Here is a 22,067-nt window from a genome sequence, read left to right on the forward strand (position 1 = left end):
CATTTTAATTTCCATTTAGAACTTGCTCTGTTATGGCGAATGAGAGGTGGGAAGTGAAAGGTGAGAGCAGCGGAGATACACCTATGTGAACATGGTGGTAACAGGGTCCTGGTCAACCACCAGGGGGGGGTTTTTGTTGCTCGCTTGGGGCGGGAGTGGAAGCAAACATCGCGGCTGCGGGGGGGTTGCCAGTTACGAACCTGGTCGAGCAGGGGACTTTGGGGGACTAGACGCGCGTGTGTTGGGTTGGCTAGAGAAAGAGGAACAAGACGAAGCAGAACAAAAAACAGGGACTCATGCTGTAGCACGTCATGTCCGCCTTTTCAGGTCCTGGCAACATGTGCTACTTTTGCGCATCCTGTACCAGATCCGGCGAGGGCCCGGAGGGGTGACAGACTCCTTCGACAGTCAACAAGGGGGTGCGTTACAAGCTACTAGTAAGCCTATTTCCGTAGGCGTCAAACACGCTGATGTTGCTGCTCACTTGAGACGCCAACACCTACGGTTTTGCACTGAATGGCCCCCAAAATAGTCGAGAGAAAAAAGGCCGATGATCCAGGTTTTCAGACAAGGTCCCTTGTATGATGTATGTCGTCGTCGTCGTCGTCGTCTGCATTATGCAGGAACTTGTTCAACGTCGTCGGATGTAGTACCATGCACGCTTGTGACGGAAGCAGGTACGCATCCGAAAGCCTCGACAATATTACACCACTCATTGGAGTGAGAATACCAAGTACACATGCCAAACATCCCCGTCCCACACGCACTTGACACTTTTCAAAGTTGCATCTCGCCTTACTGGGGCACGAGATTCGTGTAACACACTTGTGGAGCCTCATAAAGAACAAGCCGGAGGCGGTCTGCAAGTGGCGTATATGTCATCTGGACACCGTGATGCCGTCTAGTCTGATCCGCCTAACTAAGGCTGAACAGCCTATCGCACTGTTGGCGCGGCAAACCCTCATTTTCTGGAATATGTTGAGGCTTTCGTCGAGGTGTCTTTTTCGCTGATATTCAACCCAGAAGGCCAGGATCACGAAGATTCCTCTTGTTCGGCCCAAGTCTGCCGTGTATGAACAAAGCAATCAGAGGTATTTCCCGGCTCGGTGAAGCTCCAAGCACAGGACCTCGGTGTGGTTACCAAGTATATCGTATATGTACCTCTTGTTATACCAGGCATGTCAATCTGCGACGGTATGAGGCTGCCTGTTGAGCGAGATGGTATGCAGGAAGACCGATTAGGAGATGTTCCTGCGTCGGGTGTTTGCCACGAGCGGCTACCAACGGACGGACACTGCAGCAGTTCGCATCTGGCGGGAGCAGGTGCATCGCCGTTTTCGTCTCTGGAGGTGAACTCTGCCTTGCTGAAGGCCAACCAGTCATATGGCCGGATGTGCAGAGTAGGCGGCACACTCCAAAAGAGGAGAATATCCCCTAGCGGGTTCTATATGGTGATGAGATTGTCAAATCAATATTCGAGTTGCACGGATGGCGAGTGATGCACCTGTTGGGAGATCTGTGACCAACTCTTCAAAGAAGTTGCTCTTGTCTAACATGGACCTCGAGGGCCACGGAACCAGCCGAGCAAAAGCCATGAATACTGGAGATACCTCCAGGTATATCAGGGTTTTGCTTAATGCAGGAACGAGAATGGAACAGAAAGGGGGTTCTGACTTACATAGTGGTGCCCCCTGCTGTTGAGATGGGTGTAAGGGCAGCAGTCCAATGGGCAGCGAGAAACAATAAACATACCGCCATCTGATGACAAAAATCGAACCATCGGCCAGGCAAGCATGACATTTCCCATGTCGTATACAAAGTGTGACATTTGCCATGAGGAAGCCATTGCGGGACCTCGGCCCCTGCGTGATGTAAGTGTGCGGTGTGTGTGTAACCCTTGAGTAATACGGGTTAAGTGTTGGTAACAAGGGGCTGAGGTTGGTCAGGTTGGATGAACTGCGAAACAGGAAAACGTGAGTGACCTCCGAACGGTGGCCTGGCCAACGGTGTTTGTCAATAAGAGCAAACACTGGACCCCAGGTGTGGCTGAGATGGAGGATAGGCGGTAGATCTCCAAATGAAGCATCCGAATTTCCATGATCTAATCCAGCTGGCATGGCCTCTTGTCAGTCAAGTCATTCATCCATGCAGACGACAACGGTAACTTGTCAGAGCCAGATACCGCTGGTTCAACATGATAATGTTGGAGGTAAGGGAATCAGTCAGAGCAGCTGGATCTCGATGTCGTGCAGACCGTTGAACGATCGCGGCATGATTTGTGAGTTCCAAGGGCCAATTAAGAGGCGAACAGGGAGAGATGGGTTTGATGAGTTCGAGACATTGAAGACAGAGACATTGGGACTCTTCGGCATACGGAAAAAGGGCGAGCCGTAGTCCCGCAGCTTCCCTCTTGCTCTCGCATTGGCCCGTGGTCACTGGTCACGGTCACTGGTCCGTGAGACGGACGAATCTTGACCAAGAGAAAGAGATCCGTGCCTTGCAGCGGCATCTTCCCCAAGATCCGCAACCGTGGATCAGTAAGTATTTTAGGTTGAGTTCCAGTGCTCTTGTGTGTGTGCATGTTGAAGGCAGACGGTCAAGACGGCGAAGCTGCAATCCAAACCAGAGGGGTTCAAAGAAAAGAAGGATGCTGGTAAATAATGGGACAGCGGTGGATGGCGGTCGCGCCCGTGTTTGCCTGAGTGAGACTCTTTGTCCATCTGTCCCGTTTCCTCTGCTAATTTAAGCCTTTGAGGGTATCATGGACGCGGGCTGAGCGAGAGGTGCCGTCGCAGAGAGGTGCCGTCGCAGAGAGGTGCCGTCGCAGAGTGGTGCCGTCGCAGAGTGGTGCCGTCGCAGAGTGGTGCTGGAAGATGCCGCGATCGGAAAGGCAGGGGAATCTCGTGCCCGAACGGAAGCAATGTTGTCGAGGGTTGCGACTTGCGAGACTGGAGGCACAAGAGGCTTCTCTCCACGAATTGCAGCCTGCCTCGAGGTCAACCCGGCAATGTCGCCCCACTTGCCTGGGTGCTAAAGCCACAGACGGGACAGTGCGACCAACGTTAAAATAAGGTTGTTAGGGAAGGTGGGGTCAAAATGTCACCCCGTTGCCCCTGTTCTCTCAACGACTGGCAGCCCTCCGCGGTCAGGATGGCACTTGCCGTGGCTTTTGATGGCGTGAACCGTGAACCGTGAACCGTGAAAGCTGTGGAGATCCCGCGCTTGCGATTGGCTGTCATCTCTCACGACACCATGTCCAGTCTTTTCCATGTCGAGTCCTTGGGCCTTTCTTCACCTCACGACGGTACTAGGCTAGTGTCAAGCAACATTTCCAGTGCCGACGACAACCACCGCGAGATTCGGGTTCGCCGAGTGCCGAATCACAAGTGGTGTGTACACCAACTCATCAACACTTTCGACACCAACGGTCATCAGTCGAAAGGTCATCGTTGACGTCGTGGGCGTTTTTCTCTCTTCACTTCGCCGTTCGGGGCTTGGACAGTTTCCTTCCGGATGGGGACAGACGAGGGGGGTGTTTGGAAGTTGGGCCTGAACAAAGTCACCACACACTGAAAAATCGCAACAACACAACATCAACACCCCCGCAGATGCTACCTCCCATATACCAACAGCACTCTGCTAGCAACCACCGTCCTCTATGAACCAGCAATCGGTAGAGACTGAACACTCTGACTTGAAGCCAACAGATGGTCAACCATCAACTCGCGACAAGCGTCGATCCTCATGGGCTGGATCCCAAGACTGGTTGAGGCGAGGCTTCTTCATTCCTACACTGCCGTAGCACCCATTCCAAGCACCACCTTCACCATGTTCACCGTTGGCTGCTTAGGTCTTGGGTGTCTTGGATCTTTCACTGTCACCGTGGTCCTCATCTCCCCCAGACTCTCGACGGAACTCCCCAGGGTCGACTCGGCTGATCTACACTGCACTGCTGGTTTCTGGCCGATATCTTTCGCCTTGTTTGACTTTCCTCTCCACACTTCAGTTTCAACCTCAGTTCCCACAGTCTGCATGTACAAGACTGCTTTTCATGCTCAAAACATCAACACACAGACACTCAATATTACAGATGCTGCATCTCCTGGTCTACTCGACGATTGCTTCAAGGCCACTTTCTTTTAACCCCTGCGTCAAGATCCCCCGGATTTGCTTTCCTCTGTGAGGATGGGTTACTTCGCTGCATGCAAGTGTCCTCCAAGTACCGAATGTACCTCGATGGCCGCTAGTGGTAGGGGCCGGGGCTAGCCTCAGAGCTGTCCCAATCCAGCCGTGTACAGTAGCAGGTCCTGGCTCTGATCATCTCCTCTTACACGGTCCCTGGTCCAAACAATTGTGGGACTTTGATCCAAACCTCCCAGCTCTCTCTCGGCCAATTTGCCGCGTGGTAGTCCACCGCAAAGTTATCATCCCCCAGAAGTAGAAGCTACCCAGTGTGTGAGATGGATGTTGGCCGCTTCTCCGAAATAGGCAACATTCCACCCCTACCATGTTCCCCCTCCAGGGCCCCCTCCTAGTCACTCTAGTCAGGTTCACAGGTCCCATGCCACACATTCCTACCCCTGCGGCTCCTTCTCTCATCCGCCTCCAGGTTCCCTTTATATTGACAAGATTATTCCCTCCTCCGACACTTCCTCTCCCTAGATGTCTAAGGGGTCAAACATTGTTCTTGAGATCACCTCCTCTGGATTGCTGTATAACTAAAGGGAATCACCTCCATCGCTTTCCAATCCTTACCCCTCCTCCACTCTTTGTTGTGCTTCATTCCTGGGCTTTTCTTTGCTACCAACCGCTACCTTGACAACCAACTCCTCTACGTATTCATTACTATCAACATGGTCACCTACGCGCTCTCCATGTGCGACTTGTTTCTGGACTTGGACCACCACGACGCTGGCTTCCTTGACTACCCGCCCTCGTCTTTCAGCGGTGCTAGCTCTTCCTACTCCTTTGCCTCCAACGGCCCCTTCACGCCATCATCCGGCTCGTCCACGCCTGCTCGCCACAACTCAATGGACTTCGGCTCGTCTTTCGCCCCTCCGGTGGACAATGTCTTCACCCCGCCGCCATCTTCCGTGTCTGCCTACTTTCCACTCAACATGAAAGCTGGAGATGGCTCCGACTTTCTCGCAACCGGGATGCCTCTTACACCTTCTCGAAACCAACTCAACAACGTTCAGCCAATGTATTACAACGATGTTGGAACCCATCTTACGTCCCCTCAGCAGATGGACTACTACACATTCCACAACGGCCTGGCTCTTTCACCGCTTGCACCCAGCCCTGCCGCACAGGCAATCCAGCCCGGCAACACATACGATGCGTGGTCCGTCTGGGAACAAGCAGAAAGTCCCATCTTTGCCAAGTTTCTTTCGCCATCGTCAAACTCTTGCCGGTCGGCTTCAAGAGTAAAACAGGAAGAGGAGATGTCTCCCATGTCGGCTGGTGAACACTCGTATCCTTCGCCTGCCGGGAAGAGACAACTCTACGTGAAAGAGGCTCGGCAAAAAACAACAGCCCTCCAGATGGTACAACGAGACGCTCCTTTGGCGCCCCGGCCAAGCATGCACATGGGCGGAGAAGTCAAGCATGAGCAGGGTGCATATGGCCCAGGCTCGATACTCATCGACCCGATCCAAAGGGTCTCTGCTGGAACCAACGTTTGTGATTACCCTGGCTGTGGAAAAACATACAGGCGGTCGGAGCATCTCAAGAGGCACAAGAAAAAGTAAGTCATTTCGTGCTTGTAATTGTACAACCAACAAGAGCTCAAACTAACAAACAAACAGTGCTCACTCGGAAGTCCCAATATGGTATCCCTGCAGCTTCTGCGACAAGAAATTCAACCGACCGGACAACCGAAGACAACATCTCGGGCTCCACGCCAAGCCAAGGCCGACCAAGATGAAGGGCGTCAAATATGCTCCCAAGGCCAAGGCTGCTCTGGAAGAGGAGCTAAAGCACATTCCCCGACGGAACAAGAAGCCAAAGGCCGAGCATCACGTCTAAGCTGTCTGCTTTTCTGTACAAGGCGTTTGGAGTTTACTTTCTTTTGTTTTGCTGCTTTCAACTTTTCCTGCAACAATTGTTTCGTTGTACAACATACCCCTTATTCTATACCACACCATCGGCGGCGCACTCAAATGTGCTATGTTTCCAAAAGGCATTTTGGCTGGCATGGCTTTTGCTTTTTTTTTTTTTCCCTTTTTTTTTCTTTCTATGATCTCCTTTGTCCACTGCAACACTGCAACACTGCACTGCATCCCATCATCTAGGGCGTTGGAGGCCTTTCATACCTTACTTACCTAATGTGTGAGATCAGTCGAGAGAGAGAAAGAGCTGGGTCTCCGATACCAAGACCATGTATTAATCGCATGTACTGTAACAAACTGGTGCAGCAGCCGCGGGCGACCATATATCAGGGGGCGCAATGGCAATGGATCTACAAATGGGAGTTGAATGGATGGGAAAGGGCCCTAATGGAGAAGGAGGGGCAATTGTTTTTGGATGGACTAGACTTGTTCGGCGGGCTGGGAGAGGAAAGGGAAAAGGAAAGGCAAAGCCAGTTGCAACCAACAAAGGAAAAAGCAATTATTCACAAATGTCAAGAGTGATATATCATCAAGTCATCACCAATTGGCCACTTTATAATTGTGCACGAAAGAGAGAAATATTTGTCATTCAGATGGTGATACCTTCCTCGTGGTTAATGTCGTACACGAACTTATCATCTTATGAGGTTGCCTGTGTCCTTCGTTCCACTCTTTCCCAGAAACCTGGGAATTTGGGAGTCGCAAGTAACAACGGGAAGGAACGACCAACGCGACGAGGGGCAACGACCATAACTGTCTCAGGTTGAACAAAGACCCCGCAGTTTTGAATGTTATCAGTTGAGACAAGTTGAATTTCTCCCCGAGACATTCTTTGGGCCGGAGATTGCTGCGATTGTTATCTGCTAGCGTACATATCTCGCGGTCGGTAGGTAAGTAATTGGATTGGGCCTTCTTCGGTATAGCTTTGTGGGAGAGAAATGTTTGAACACTTGGACACTGGATTTGTTTACTTTCTTTACTGAGTACCAGTGCTGGCATTGTTTCCGGTCAACACTAACTAAAGATCTCGAGATTCGGACATAACTGCTTGACAATAAAGAGTTGATGCGTGTCCGCTACTACTCGGAATTTCAATTCTGTCACAGGATACGGTTTGCTCACCACTAGACACTGTGGCATCACCTCCATCACTTCCATCAATCTAGCATCCAACAAAGTGGAAATAGAAAGAGAAGGGCCCAACTGTTCGGAACCGATACTCGGAAGCGCAGGTGTGTGATTTCCGGTGACGGACAACTTTGCTTTCTTTCTTTCTTTTCCTTTTTTCTTGCTTAGGTTGCGAATGAGTCGCTTTCCCCTTCTCGGCGCGCGGCGTAGGCGCTCACTCTCCAGGTGGTGAGTGAGGTGGATTTTTTACACTTTCCGCTTTTGGGAAACTTTTTGGGGGAACTATTTAACACCTTTTGCTCCAATCACATAACTCTTAGAGAGCCTACTTTGTGTGGCGCTTTGGTGTTGATGAGTTCGCTTACCTCTGATTTTTGGGTTGGTTGGTTCCTCGTTCGACGAGGGTACCTAGTGTAAGCCGAGGACTTGTCTACAGTTGTTCTCCAGGAAAGAAAATGAGGGGTTCAAAATTATTCTTGCTTTTTTTTCTTTTTGTCCCTGGGTACTATTAAGCAACGAGAACGCCGAAAAAGGACGCCGAGAAAGCTACTGCGGGCAAGAGATGAGATCTCTCAAAAGGTTTACTGTGTAGGGGTCAGAATACTTGAGCTGTCTACCAGCGCTTGCCAAGATGTCACTACTATTCAGACGGCCCTATGAGGTTGGCCTACCTACATGTAGACAGCTGCCAGATCAGCATTGCATATTTCTCGTGCAGCGGTGCCTGTGGTGGGAATGAAAGGTCGATGGAAAGGGGTTAGCTTCTAGCTTCAAGCTTCCAGGTATGTCGCCGGGCTCGCTTGCTGTGGATACTCCGGGAATGATAGATACCGAGAGCGGAAAGGTAGGCCTACCAAGTAGAGATCTAGGTGACCGATGGTGAGCTGAAGTGCTGGATTGGTGGCGATAACATGTGAAAGAGTACATTTCCGGACTAGGCCAGCAAACAAGCACAAATTGTTTCTAGTGTATCAGGAGCTTTTATCTGAGGATTGCTACGGAATTGTTCTCCGTTCGATAAACTAGGACAATAAGCTGTAGTTAGCTAGCTGTAAGCTGTGAGGGTCAAGTTGTCATTTCACCTTTTGGTGATACCGCCGCAAAGGAAACAATTGTAACTTGATAGGTCAGTTCACCCACCACCAAGCCAATCGCGAATCTGTCTGTAATGGTTTGGTGTTCTACATGTGTGACAAGGGCAGTGTTCTGGGCTTGGAACAGTAGTTCAATTCCGCTGATAAACTACTTTGGTCCCGAAGGCCTTGTTGAATCCTCTGAAGCCTTTCAATCCAGGCCGGGCTTCAAGGCCTTCTTATGCCAAAGAGGTTTGGTGCGTACTAAGGTACGTACCAAGCCTTGTTGCTTGAGGCCTCATGGTATCTATATAGCGATCTTCATACATGTGGATTTTCCTGAGTGCCTTCAACCATTCTACTTCCTTCTTCTGACGCCGATCCTCGTTCGGTCGCTCTGATCCTTGCTTGGTTGCTGTGATCGCTTCTGTGAGGGGCTTGGGTGAGCAATGCTGGTAGCTGAGAGTCTGGCCAAAGTGAGGTTGAGCCTCACGGCCTGCGGCCACCGGGCATTCATGAGGCTGATGTCAGGCATTGAGACTCTGCTAAGCCTCGGCAACCCTAACCTAGAACTATGGGCAAATGTCCGTGTGACAACATGATTCAGAGTACTCTGCAGTAAAGCAGAAGCAGGTTAACGTACCCATCAATCAATCACGAGTCCAATTCCATCACCAGCCATAGGCCACGATATGCCACCACAGGTCACGATAGGTAGTTATCTCCTTACCGCCTTTCTGCGACCTGGTCTTTCAGGTATTTTCAGTCAACTTCAGTGTAGCTGCGAAATGGAAGCCTTACCCAAAGAAACCACTCCTTTTGTGCAGCATGAGGCTCACGATCAAAAACACATCTTGTCCCACCACATTAACCCCATACTTGGCGGCGTAGAACCGAAGCGGCGAAGACATTCCCGCTGTTCCTATGTGGCAGTGTGGGAACACAAAATCTGCAGCTGGAGCTGTCAAAATCACCTTAAGGGGGGGGGAAGGGATGGGGCTCGGATGTTGCAGGTACCCGCGACTTTGTCCTGGACCTGCATGATCGATCATTCCAGTCATCATTTATCATTGTCATTGTGGTGATGGGTGTGAAAGAAAATGGTGGTGGCTGCAACCTTTTCGTCGTCCTCGATCAGTTCATCACATACTTGCTTGGCTTTCGAGAAGAGAGACCTATCGTTCGATCAAGAGCACGAAATCTTGACAAAAGGGTTGTTGTCCTCAGTGCCTGGTAGGGTGTGCCGAGCGAGGGGTTCAGAAAGTACATGATGATAATAGTGACGATAGTGGTGTGTACACCATAAACTTGAGGAGAGGTGAGTCAAACCTTCATCGACTTGAAAAAGCCGTCTGTACCAATATGTATGCCGCTTTTCGGGCATCATTTGCGAATTCAGTTGCGGGAGAGGGAAGTTCATGCAATACTGAAACCAAAATACTGCATAGTAGGTAGGACCGATGTAAGGAATCTTTACTTACCTATGAAGTATACGAAACCCAGGGTCCAGTGATCACCTACAGTAACCTTATGCGTGAGGAAATGATGAACACCAGTTAGTCAGTCTAATCCACCGAAAAGAGGTTGATGTTATGCATGTGTGTGTACCGTTTGGCATTTGACAACTGAAGGCAAATGGCATGGGAATGGTCATCATGTCCGTCAATTCTTGGCAAGAACTGGATGATAGCCGAGATCAGAAACTCCAGTCAAAAAAAACTGACAGGTCGCGGCTCTGGATGCCGGTGATTTGCAGGGTTTACTTGGTTATCGAGAGGTAAATCGAGAGGAGTCGAGAGGAGGGGAAGGGAATGCGAATTCCTATACTCTACCAGTGACTTCCCGAGATGGGAAGATGAGCTGAACTGACAGAGCTGAGGTGAGCAAGTCAGCAAAGGAGGGGTCGTCCTCTTCTCCGGGACTTTTGTCATTGCTTCTTCCATCTCCATCTCCATGTCATCTTGTTCTTTTTCCCTTTTTCCACGAAAGTTGATCGCCGATCACATACACATCGTAGTGAAGACCCCGAATTATTTTCTACGTTTTACTTTTTTCGCTGTCGTTAGGTGTTGACTGTTGAGTGTTAGCTGCAAGTTTAGAGAGCCATATAGTAAACTTGATACCAACACAAGGAAACAATTTCACCAACAGATATGCAGCAGGTCCTATAAGAGGAAGAAGAAGAAGAAGAAGAAGAATAAGCCACCAACTCACCGACTTGACGACAAACGTGATAAAGTGTTACGCCCGGTGAGCCAACTCTGTATGACATGGGCTTCGAACATTTGGGCATGGGATAAATGCCGTCAGTTGTAGCACTCGTAGGTGTACACTAGGTGGTCAAGGTGAGCCAACAACTGACCGAAGTCAATCATACTCGTCCGTATACATACAGCCGGTACCGAATCCACGGTACCCGAACGATATGACGACGCCAAACATGCTGTGGTACCTCATCTGGCATATCGGGAAGCCTCTGCTGCGACTGCGTATGTATTGCAATGCTGCGCTGCACGGTGCCGCTGGCCGGTTCGAACATGCGGGGCGGCCGGTCGGCCGGCTCCTACGACGGTTATGTAGGTGAGTGCCGTTGGTAGCATCGACGAAACGAAGATGGAAACGAAGGAACGGATTGATGCAACCAACCAACCAACAACACCTGTTTCGCCTCGAGTAGAGTAGCAATACAGACCGCGGAGCAAGACTCGCTCTCGCCGCGGGAGTCTAGAGCCTTAAGTCTGGATCATCATTCAGTGGATTGCCCTACCGCGACCAACCGAGAAGCTGTGCCTGCTACGCCGGTGGTTCGCATCGGCATTTCGATGATAGTCGCCGCGCCGCGTCTGGCCTGCAAGGGGGGTCGCACGGCGCTTGGTGCGTTCCAGTGGCTCGGTTCTTGGTTTTTTCTGGTGTACTTACGTGCGAAGTGACGACGACCCGACCTTCAAGGATAAACGTCAAGGATGGGTGATGTGATAGGACTAACACCAACACTCTTAAGGCTAGCCATTCATAACGCAGAAAAGAGCAGGTATCGTATCGTATCACTTTTTTTTTTTTTTTTTTTCGCGATATCGATCACCATCCAGGTTTGTTGCCCATGGCCCACCATCTTCCTTTGACCTTTTCAGTTGAAGGCCATGGTTCGATGGAAAAACGAGCAGGCCGGATATGGCATTTTTCAATGGAAAGATGGAGGGTGTGACGAGGCGTAGCGAGGCTTGAGGAAGAAGCTGGCACAATTGACAAAAAGCTGGTAGCGACAGCAGCCTGTCGAGAGAAAAGGTCAAGTGAGGGGTAACACAAACACGGGCACTCCCCGAGCCACGTGTTTCTCGAGTCGGTTGGTTGAGGTTCACGTCGGTTCGGGTATGTGGCCCGGATCGATGTTGTTGGTGATGGAGGGCACGTTCGGCGTTTCGAAAGTGGCAGTGTTTGTTCATGTTGGGGGCTTGAATACATTGGGCGGCTGGGAAGGGGTTAATTTGTTAGTGTGTGTTAGGGAAACCAACGAGCCTAACAAGGTGGAAGGAACACTGGATGTTGACCGTGGCTTGTGGCTTGCATTTCTGAGTTGGCTCAGCTCAAATGACTGTTTATACAGAGGCATGAACTCCTGGAGGAAGATTTCTTGGTCAAGTCGGAGATTTGATGTTGTGTTGACAACTGGAAAGAGTGAATGTGTTGATGTTGACGGGCAAATTCGATGTTGGATAACAGAGAAGTGCTACAGGTGGGGTAAGTAGAGGATATTAGTTCTCATATACAATTCGCACCGTATTCATAACGATCGGGACCACATGTCTGCTTACACCTGCAACTTTGGATGCACTGTTCCTGCTTGGCCATTTGCATCGCCTCATTCGACCTTCCCTCAACACCACCACCAGCATCGCCGGGGAGTCATCGGCAACTTGACCCATTCTGTCCAGCACCTTGCACCTCACTTAAATGGCTCCAGATCCCCTTTTCCGGGTTTTCATCATTCCCGGGACCTAACGTTGTGACATCTTTACCAACTCCCGGGCAGTATATTGTACAAATGAATATCAACATATCAGCATCCCTCGGACGTCATCAACAATCAGTATGTCAGCAATAACTCTACCAACATACGAGGAGGCTACCAGGAAAGCGGACTGGCTGGAGCTGGTTGACCCGTACATCCCGATCAACGACTATGCCCGACTCTGCTGTGTGTCCCGGCGCTTCAACAAATATTTCCTCCCGAAGCTCTGGTTCGACCCGTTTGCCATGTGCTACGCCCTCGGGCCAATAACCAAGCCTGATGGAGAGAAAATTCCGAGGACCGATCTGTTATTGCGTACCGTGCCTTATGCCCGCTTGAACACCCGTTCCCTGGTGTTCGCTTTCACTCCACGCATCAAGGACTGGCTATCCATGCTCGGCCGTGCACCCGGAGCCTTTCCTCCCTCCTCCTGGTTCCTCAACTTGCGCTGTTTAACCCTGCTTGATTGTCCTCCCCCAGATGACCACGAGCAGATCATCCAATTCAGCGCTAGCTGGTTTCCAAGACGGCCATATGTCGTTTCTGCCGTCAGGTGTTCTCAACTGCCAGTACAATGGCCAGACTATGAACAATTCCGGAACCTCATCGTCTACTTGGATGATTCTTACATTCACAAGCGGCATGGACACCCTCATCCGACCTCCCTCCTCTTCAAGCGTATGCCCCGCTTACGTATCCTGAAGGCGACAGGCCACGATTTGGGAGACACCCACGCTGCAGAAATCCTCCGTAACCTGGGGCGGAGGTTATGGAGTCTTGATCTATCCAACAACGGGTTGACTAATCGCTTTCTCAAAGACGCCTACCGGTTTTTCGGATTCACTCGCTTTAGGCAGGTCGGGGGCCGTAACGAGGATGGATTGTGCACATGCTTTGGCCACGGCCATCGCTACGAATTGGAAGGCTCTATATGCAGTAGCACGAATGGTTTCTTTATTCACGAGACACCTTGGACCGAGGACTTGCGTTTGTATCATCCCCGGAGGTACCATGAGGACAGCCCGGAATATGCAGAGGATCCCGATGCAGAGTCTCGCGAGGTCAGAAAGAGAGCTCTCGATGACTCGCTTGATGCTGTCATCAAAGCCATCGGCATGCAGGGTGTTCATTTGTTCGATTATCTTCAGCCTCCTTTCCTTGGTATCACCCATCTCTATCTCAACCAGAACCCCATGCTCACTGTGAAAAAAATTCAGAAGCTCATTGAGTATGGATTTGAGCAGTTGCAGCGGTTCGAGTGCGACTCTATGCTGTTCATGCCTGAAAAAGACATGTCTCGATACGACGGGTACTACCACGACTCCAGAGTTGTACCATCATGCGTATCTGGCTCCAAGAACCAGGCAATATCCGGCATCTTGGGTCTCTCTCATCTCTTTCGCCCTGTCTTCACCAACCTACAAATCTTGCGTATCCATCACTCACTTGTCACCAATCTACCCTCGCTAACGGGCTTTGATGATCTTTCTGCCATGGAGAAGATATGGTTTGCCGAAACCTTCCTCCTCCCTCGAGCCGATTTGGTCTTTCCCAACCCCTTCCACCCAGACATGAACCCCCGACTGAGTTCCTTGACCTTGACGCACATCCCACGGTACTCTACCGGGACTTTGATCGAGAGACTCAAGGGATTGCTGAAAGCTGCATGGTTTCAGGAACAAACAATTGCCAAATTAAGGGCAGAGTATCGCCGGGTCCAATCACGTTATCAACCACCGCTGCTGTCCGGACTGCGCAAGATCTTCCTCGAATTCGACCCTGACCCGCGTGACGAGCAAGGGAAGGCCCAGATGGGAACTGATGCGTACGAGGGCTTTGATGCCGAAGCCCTGCTCAACAGCGGTGCTACTGACGAGTTTGGAACGTTTGGGGGGTTCACCAGCCGCAACACCAGAAACGGCACAAGCGGCCCATCAACGTCGTCCGCTGTGAGACATGTCAATGCCAACAACAACAGCGCGACAGGGCCCCGGCGGCAACAACCGCAGGACAGCTCAGAGTTGCCCCGACTGGCCGCCGAGACACCGGAGGTCCGAGCGGTGCTTCAGTCTCGGTATCAGCAATGGTCACAGGGAGTTGACCATTGGGCGCGTGGGAAGCTTGATTGGAGTCGACCAACTTACGTGACGGACCCCTTGAGGCCAAAAAGAAACCCAAAGGTATTCATTGGGTACAACAAGGACAGCCCAAACCAACCGGTGCTCGTCAACAATGGGGTATCGCCGTCTGGGCTAGCATCCTCATCATCAGTTCAGGGGCCATTCGATTCACTACAATCCCCGGACTGTCCACAAGAACATGTCGAAGAATCCCGAACGCCTCCTGCATTACCAGTATCAATACAATCAATTACTGGCTATAACACAAGACGAGCTGACTCATCACCACCCGCGTACACAGCTTCACCCACTCCAGCCCGACTTCCTTCCACTTCTCTTTCTCAAGTGCCACTCCCATATTCCACCACCTCCCATGCCTCGTCTTCTTCACTACAGCCTCCTCGTCCATCAGAAAACCCAGCTCCACTAACCCCCATCCCTCCCTGCTACACCTCCTTCCCCTACTTCCTCTCTCTCGAAGAGAAACAAGCTTCCCTGACCACCTACCACCTTCTCATCTCCCGCGCTCTATGGTTGCATCCAGAAAGTGTACGTTCTGCTAGTCTCAACGCTGGCCTCGGTGGCCCTAGCGCCGCCGAGCAAAATCGCATCCTACTACAACTCTTCCATCCCATCAACGCTGCCACCCCGAGCATGGTTCGGGCAGGGGTGCCGACACAGTTGCCCATACAGCAGCGGGATCTGGAACTGGAACTGGGGCGGTGGGTGGTTAGATATGAAGAAGAACAACAACGGGTGGAGGCCGAGTTAGTGCACCCTCATGCAAATCGTTATGAAATTGCGCTGCTTCGTCAACGGTCAAACAGAGTTCTTCATTATGGACAGCGCGTGGAAGAGCTACGTCAGGCGACGAGGAGAGCTCAAGATCAAGCTCAAGAGAGGAGGGGAGGCCCCCCCGAAATACCAACAGGGGCAGGATGTTATGTCTTTTGGAATGCATGGAAAGCGGGTCTGTTTGGGGATGTAATGTTTCCTTCTGTTGATGCCTCTGGCTCCGTCTCTTCTACATCTACCTCTGCCTCTGCCTCCCAGAATGCGCATGGTGGTAGTAGTGGGTTGGATACTGCACCGTCCACCTCCACAAGTACCTCTACCTCTACTTCTACCCCCTCAAATACCTCCACGGAAAGGAGGAGCACGGAAGGCAGCAGGCACAAAAACAGAGACCTCCTAAGAAAAGATATGCGTCGTCCTACACACGAGGAACTAAGCCAGATGAAGGACGTGATTGAAGAACTTAAGAAGTTTAGGGCGTTAACTAGCGGGAGTGGAAGTGGGAGTAGCAGTAGCAGTAGCAGTGGTAAGACTGAGGGTTCCGAAAGCAAGGACAAGGACAAGGACAAGGGAAAGAAAAAGGGTAAACAAAAAGCCACTGTGGTGGGCGGAAGTGACGATGAAAACAGCGAGTCGGAATGGGCAGGTAAACATTGGATGGGCGAGCTGAAGGTTATCAGATATTAGGTATTAGGATGTAGAATAGGAAAACGGCAGCAACCAGCGAAGCGGACATGATTAGTTAAATCGAGCGAGCGAGCGAAGACCTTCCACGGTATCTAGCCTCCATATCTGTATTAGAACTTCGCTATCCAGGTCTATCATCCCAAGGTCTACTATCGCTGACAGGCCTTTGCTATGTGGCTGAGACTTGTATGCCTAGCGGTATAGCTGATATACCTATGCGGTTGGTTTATCTGTGGCGATATGACTCTGCACATACACTCTTCCTTTGGGAGGTTTATGTTGGAAACGGTCTCATCTTGGTCAACTCTATTTCGTTCTGTTATGGTATATAGGTACCTGTAGTCATACAGTTGCTTAACCTCAGTTATGGATGCTCTAGTGTACGGACACAGAAACAGAGAAGCAACGAAACAATGAAGCAGTGAAGCAACGAAACCACGAATCACCACCACTATTTTGTTGCACAACTCATAATTCAAAACCATAAAAAATGCTGGATATCTCAACTGATTTAAAAACATAAGCGCAACAACACCAAGTAATAGCCCCATCATATCCTATCCTTTTCTTCATTTCCTTTCTTCATTTCCTTCAAGTTTCCTGTATGTTTTCCCATTCCCCATATCCTGGTAATTCCTCCAAAAAAGCAAAGCAATAAACACCCACCCATCCATGTACTGTCGTCTTCCAGGGTATAATAAGCATGCAATGAGAGAAAGATCTAAAAATGCGATGTTACACACGCAGCAAAGCTATCAGAAGCCATGTCCATATATATCCATGACACTTGTTCTTCTTCTTCTTTCGAGTTTTCGGTCCTCCTTATTCTCCTCCTCTTCCTGCTCCTCCTTTATCTGCAACGCTTCCAATTTGGATTGACTGACAGGATCACATGCGTCGATTTCTTCTCGAGCTTGGTTCAGGTTGAGGTTGACCTTCATCTTCTTCGGCTTGAGCTTCAATTCTGGCCTGAAGCCCGGTTAGAGCAGCCTGTTCGTTCTGCCGCTGCTGCTGATATTTTTTTTCCCAATAATATTTCCTGCTTCGCTCTCGTTCAAGCCTCTTTCTTCTTGCCCTGGGTGATTCGGTTTGAGCTTGGGCTTGAGCTTCACTTCTGGTTTCTTCAGGTTCAGCTTCAGCGGCTTTCTCGTCCTGCTGCTGCTTTTTCTGTTGCTCGATCCGCTGCCGCGATCTTCTTGCTGACTCTCGCCCTTGTCTTCTCTGGCGTAATTTGACATCCATCTCCTCAAGGGTAATCAGGTCATTTTACATCGCCTGTTGTCCCTGTTGAGCATGTTGCTGAGGCATGACCATCCCCTCCTCTTGCAGCATCTGTCCCTGCTCTTCCTGGCCTTGTTGCCGTTGGGCCTCTTTCTGACCTTGCTCTTGGACCTCATACCGCTCATCTCCTTCTCCTTCCCCATAACCACCACCATGCCCACCACCATGCCCACCACCATGACCACCATAGCCACCCTCATCTCCATCTACATCAACTCCAGGAACATCTACATCAGTCTCAGTCAGTGGAACGTCCTACATTCCCTGCTGATTACCCATCATCCCCTGCTGTTGTTGACCTTGCTGTTGCTGTTGTTGTTGTTGCTGCTGTTGCTGCTGTTGCTGAGCAGCAGCAGCCTGTTGTTGAGCCATCTGCAACTGCATCTGCTGTTGCAACTGCTGCATTGCCATAGGATTCATTCCTCCCGCGGCAGCCATCTGCTGACCCATTTGCTGAGCGGCCATTTGGTTGGCCATACCGTTCATCTGCCCAGCCACCATACCGTTACCACCACCGCCACCCATCTGTCCCTGACCACCCATCTGGCCACCACCACCGTTCATCTGCTGAGCCATGGCCTGCTGAATCTGCTGCTGGGTCATCTGACCGTGTTGTCCACCACCACCACCCTGTCCTGCCATCTGCGCCTGCGCTTGAGCCTGTGCTTGCGTTTGTTGCGCCTTCAGGTAATTCTGGATTACCATAGACTTAGCGTGCGACCGACACTGGCTCTTGAACATCTCCATCTGGTCGGGCGGGATGTTGTTGGGTTGACCTCCCCACTTCTCGGCAAACCCAGGTAGCCTTTTGGAGTATAGCGAAGTAGTCACGTTGTTGATCTGTTGTAGCAAGGCTGGGTTGGAGGAGATGGCGGCCAATTGTTGCTGGCTTATTCCCACCAGTCCGGGGTTGGGGCGGGGGACACCGACGACTTGGCCGGGGGTGGAAACGCCGGGTTGGCCTCCTTGTTGTGCGGCTTGTTGCTGATGTTGGAGGTGTTGAGCTATTTGCTGCTGTTGATGTTGATGTTGCTGTCGCATGGCAATCTGCTGTTGCATCATGGCTACTTGTTGAGGGTTTAGACCAGCCATGTTGATCATACCCGCCTGGCCTGGTTGACCGACCATACCCGCGCGCATCTGTCCTTGCAACTGACCGATGTATTGCTGCTGTTGCTGTTGCTGCATGTTAGCCAGCGTAGCAGAGTACTGCGCAGCGAGATCCCGAGTTCCAGGAGCCATCATGTGTGGTTGTTGTTGTTGCTGCTGCTGACGAGCAGCCATCATCTGTTGCTGAGCAAGCCGTTGTTGTAGCTGGGCTTGTGTCATCTGCCCAGCCATCATAGGGTTGGCATGTCCTTGAATTCCAGCGGCAGCCATTCGCTGCTGCATCATCCTCTGTTGAGCAGCAATATATTGAGCAGCCTGTTGAGCGTTCATGCCTTGTGGGAGTGGAATACCGTTCATCTGGGGCATTCCCGTTTGGGGGTTTATCATGATGCCTTGCTGGTTCGGCATCATTCCAGGTGGTGGGCTGGCCTGGGGCAGGCGGGGTGTTGGGACGACCGAAGGACGGCTCATAGGCGTTGCGTGGACCATGTTAGGGGTGGTGCTGGGCATCCTGGGTGTTCCGGCTGCGTGGCTCTGTTGACTGCCTCTCGCAGACATACTGGCGGCCATGGGAACGGACATCGGACCATGGCTCTGAGCCACACTTGGAGGCCGTGCTGGGCTCCCGCCCATGTTGGAGTTGGAAGCTTGCATGGCCACGCTGTTAACCATGGGTGACGATGCCATCTGTGGTGTGTTTTGCCGGATAATCGGTGATGACACTTGGCCTTGCGATACCTGAGAGAACCTCGCTACACCATTAGGTATGGTGTTAGCCAGGTTAGGGCTATTTTGCATCGTAGCAGGCATAGTATGTGGTGTGCCCATCGAAGTCGGCTGTTGCTGTTGCTGTTGTTGCTGAGCCTGCTGTTGGGCTTGTTGTTGGGCCTGTTGCTGGGCCTGTTGCTGGGCCTGTTGCTGGGCCTGGGCTTGAGCTTGAGCTTGAGCTTGGGCTTGGGCTTGGGCTTGCTGTTGGGCCTGCTGCTGAGCTTGTTGCTGAAGCTGCGCCTGTTGCTGTTGCTGTTGTGCCTGAGCCATAGCCATTTTCCTCTGGTTCTCCTTGTTGATTCGGTCCCGATCCTGTTTCTGTTGAGCGAGGAGCAAGGCCTGTTGCTGTTGCTGTTGTTGTTGTTGTTGCTGCTGCTGCTGATCCGCCTGGGCTTGAGCCGCCAACTGGGCTTGAGCTTGAGCTTGCTGCTTCGCTGCCTGGGCCGCTTGAGCTGCCAACTGGGCCTGCTCTCGTTGCTTCACTTGCAAGATCCGCCGCTGTTCGGCCTCCTGGACCTCCTTCTCAGCCTTCTCTTGTTCCACCCTAGCCTTGATTTCTTCGAGAAGCTGAAATTGATTAAACCGCGCCTCGAAGCCTGAGCCAGTGGCTTGGCCAGTACCATCCGACCCACGACCAGCACCAGGAGCGCCAGCGGCCCTGTTTGACCTGCTCTCGTCGCACGCAAGCATGTACTGCTCCATCTGCCTGGCGTGGGCGTCTTCTTCTGCCAGCTCGGCATCCGTCTTCTTGCGTCGCTTGGGTTCGGGTGGGGGATGCGAATGAGCTGGATCTGACACAGTTTGCTGCTCGAGCTTTGCAATGAGCTGCTCCGGGTCTCTTGCGGGTTCCAAGTCGAGAGGTGGCAAGGTGCTAAGCAAGATCTGGGCCTCGGCAGCCACAAGGTTCCTGGGGTCCAGCTCGATCTGGTCCGCCTTACGTTTCCTACTAGGTGGCCCCATGGGTGTCTGCACTGGTGGTGCAGCGGTGCTGGGAGTGGGCGGAATTCCCATAGCTTTGGCCATGGGGTTGCTAATGCCCAATCTCAGATCTTCAGCCAGACTCTCTGCCGTGGGGCGTAGCACAGCGGTCATGATATGGGGCTTGGTCGACTCTTGGTTTCCCTGGCCGTCAGCCTGGTCATTCTGGATGGGAACATTCTCCTTGCCCTTGCCCTTTGTGTCTTCATGCTTGGTGAGCCCGTTGGGCTGGGCGCCCTGGTGTTCTTGGAGAGCCTCCTTCGGGTATGGCGTATACGGCGACGGTGTGACGTAGGGTGACCACCTGTGAATGGAATTGGCATTGGAAGCTGGAGCAGCCTTTGCTGGCCCCTTGGGCGGAGTGGCCGTCAAATGGTTGCGGACTTGGACGATCAAGCAACCGTCGTAGAAGGGAACGCCTGATTGATGAAACTCTCGTAGGAGATGGTGAGGAATAGTCCGACTCTGGATGTGGGGGAGAAAAGCCAGGCCGAAGGGTGACTGGTGGCTCTGGACAGTGTCTTGTTGGTCGAAACGCCAGTGTTTTTGATGGAGGTGTATGATCAAGGACGGTGGGACGCCGGCATGCTTCCTTAGGAAGGCTTTGTCGGTAACTGGAACGTTGAGGGTGACAGCCGGTGCGTCCAGGCAAGTAGCTGAAGTCGGAGGAAGTTGAGCGCTTCCGGGAACGGGGCCATGGGCAGACGGGGCCCGATTGCGAGGGCGGTTGGGAGGGGGTGGTCGAGCAGAAGAGCCGTTGGCCATAGCGGCAGACGGGGCGCGTTTGGCGGACATGAGAGGGGAGGCAGAGTTCGGCGAGGCTGTGGTGATGCCGTTGGTCTGGATGCCCGGGGGAATAGGCCGCTTGATCTTGGACGCGCCGGGCGGCGGCGGCAGTTGGGGTTGCGACATCTGAGGCGACGCGCTGATGGCAGTAGCGGGGCCCATTGTGGGTGGTGAGGGTATCCCGTCTGGTGCGCCAGGGGCGACCTCGTAGGTAGACTAAATGTTGTGTCCTCCTATGCGACCGTGTTGACGTTGGAAGGGGATCGGTCGGCGGTCATGCGGTCGGGTGGGTATCGGATGTTCAAAGGTGACTAAGGGAACGTAGGTAGGTAACGCGGAGAGCCGCTCGGTTGCGATGATCCAACGTTTCTGGATGGAGTCCTCTTCTAACCGTCGGACGTCAGCAGCCGAGCATGTCGGGGCTTTGTTTGTCAATGGGGACGTCTCCAGTGGAGGGGGTGGTAGCAATTCAAAGTTGTGGTTGACATGTGCGGTAGTGACGGGTAATGATGATGATGGTGATGGATTGAAACTAACCGATGGAATTGACAAAGACAAGATCTGATGATAAACGCACTGCGACTGGCCTGGTCTTTCTTGGTCGATGTTGGAAAGTGTTGGTCGCAATGTCGAGGCTTGGCACTTGCCCCTTGTGTCAAAGGGATAGAGGTACCTTGTGATGATTTGGAGTAGTTGAGCAGCGCTAGTGGGCGGCTTTAATAGTGATAGTAGGTACTGCTGTAGGGCAGATCTCACTGCAGTGGCTCGCTGTAGCTGTTGCTTTAGTAGGTGTAACCCACTAACAGGATGTAGGGTCACCTGTGTCGGGTGCCCTGTCGGTTTTGTTCCCCTTCGAGCACTTGGGAAGTTTGGGAGTGGCCAGCTCAGTTCGCACCCTGAACATCGACAACGAGGCAGGTGATCTCTGTCAACGATGATCTATGTCAACAGAGAGGGCTTCCACTGTCTTATAAAGAACGTCAAGAACCGAACTGTCAGTGACAAGAACCTGAATGATACGAAACCGACGATATCTGATTACCAGAAAACAAATATCTAGTAAAGGTTTCTTGACGACACCAGTTGCCGATGGTAAAGAAAAAAGAAGGGTTGAGGGGGATGAAATCATATGGTAGGTATATTGAACCTCGAAGCTGGGCTGGCAGAAGGTTGATCAAGGAAGAAGCTCCGGAACTCAACTCACATGTGAAATATCTTTATA

At 51.7% G+C, this 22,067-nt stretch overlaps 4 protein-coding genes across 4 annotated transcripts; 2 read left to right on the forward strand and 2 right to left on the reverse strand.

Moving 5' to 3' along the window:
- Positions 1-563: 563 nt before the first annotated feature.
- Positions 564-839, reverse strand: SMAC4_13758 (uncharacterized protein; the record flags this gene model as incomplete). Its single annotated transcript, XM_066091596.1, has 1 exon — positions 564-839. One exon carries the CDS (start codon positions 837-839, stop codon positions 564-566), a length of 276 nt encoding a protein of 91 aa, XP_065947061.1.
- A 1,973-nt stretch (positions 840-2,812) lies between these two features.
- On the forward strand, positions 2,813-6,146 carry SMAC4_07791 (uncharacterized protein). Its single transcript, XM_003352302.2, has 2 exons — positions 2,813-5,746; positions 5,808-6,146. Exons 1-2 carry the CDS (start codon positions 4,854-4,856, stop codon positions 6,025-6,027), a joined length of 1,113 nt encoding a protein of 370 aa, XP_003352350.2. The 5' UTR covers positions 2,813-4,853; the 3' UTR covers positions 6,028-6,146.
- Positions 6,147-12,285: 6,139 nt separating this feature from the next.
- Positions 12,286-15,922, forward strand: SMAC4_07790 (uncharacterized protein; the record flags this gene model as incomplete). Its single annotated transcript, XM_003352301.2, has 1 exon — positions 12,286-15,922. The coding sequence occupies exon 1, from the start codon at positions 12,401-12,403 to the stop codon at positions 15,920-15,922; it is 3,522 nt and encodes a 1,173-aa protein (XP_003352349.1). The 5' UTR covers positions 12,286-12,400.
- A 1,266-nt stretch (positions 15,923-17,188) lies between these two features.
- On the reverse strand, positions 17,189-21,007 carry SMAC4_07789 (uncharacterized protein; the record flags this gene model as incomplete). Its single annotated transcript, XM_066090691.1, has 2 exons — positions 17,189-17,430; positions 17,479-21,007. The coding sequence occupies 2 exons, from the start codon at positions 21,005-21,007 to the stop codon at positions 17,189-17,191; spliced, it is 3,771 nt and encodes a 1,256-aa protein (XP_065947062.1).
- Between the last annotated feature and the right edge of the window lie 1,060 nt (positions 21,008-22,067).

This window comes from Sordaria macrospora, chromosome 5, assembly GCF_033870435.1.
Source record: "Sordaria macrospora chromosome 5, complete sequence".
In the NCBI taxonomy this organism is placed as follows: Eukaryota; Fungi; Ascomycota; class Sordariomycetes; order Sordariales; family Sordariaceae; genus Sordaria; species Sordaria macrospora.

Coding starts and splice junctions, on each gene's coding strand:
- SMAC4_07791 (XM_003352302.2), top strand. CDS start 4,854: ATGGTCACCTACGCGCTCTCCATGTGCGACTTGTTTCTGGACTTGGAC. Junction 5,747..5,807: donor CTCAAGAGGCACAAGAAAAA/GTAAGTCATTTC, acceptor ACAAACAAACAG/TGCTCACTCGGAAGTCCCAA.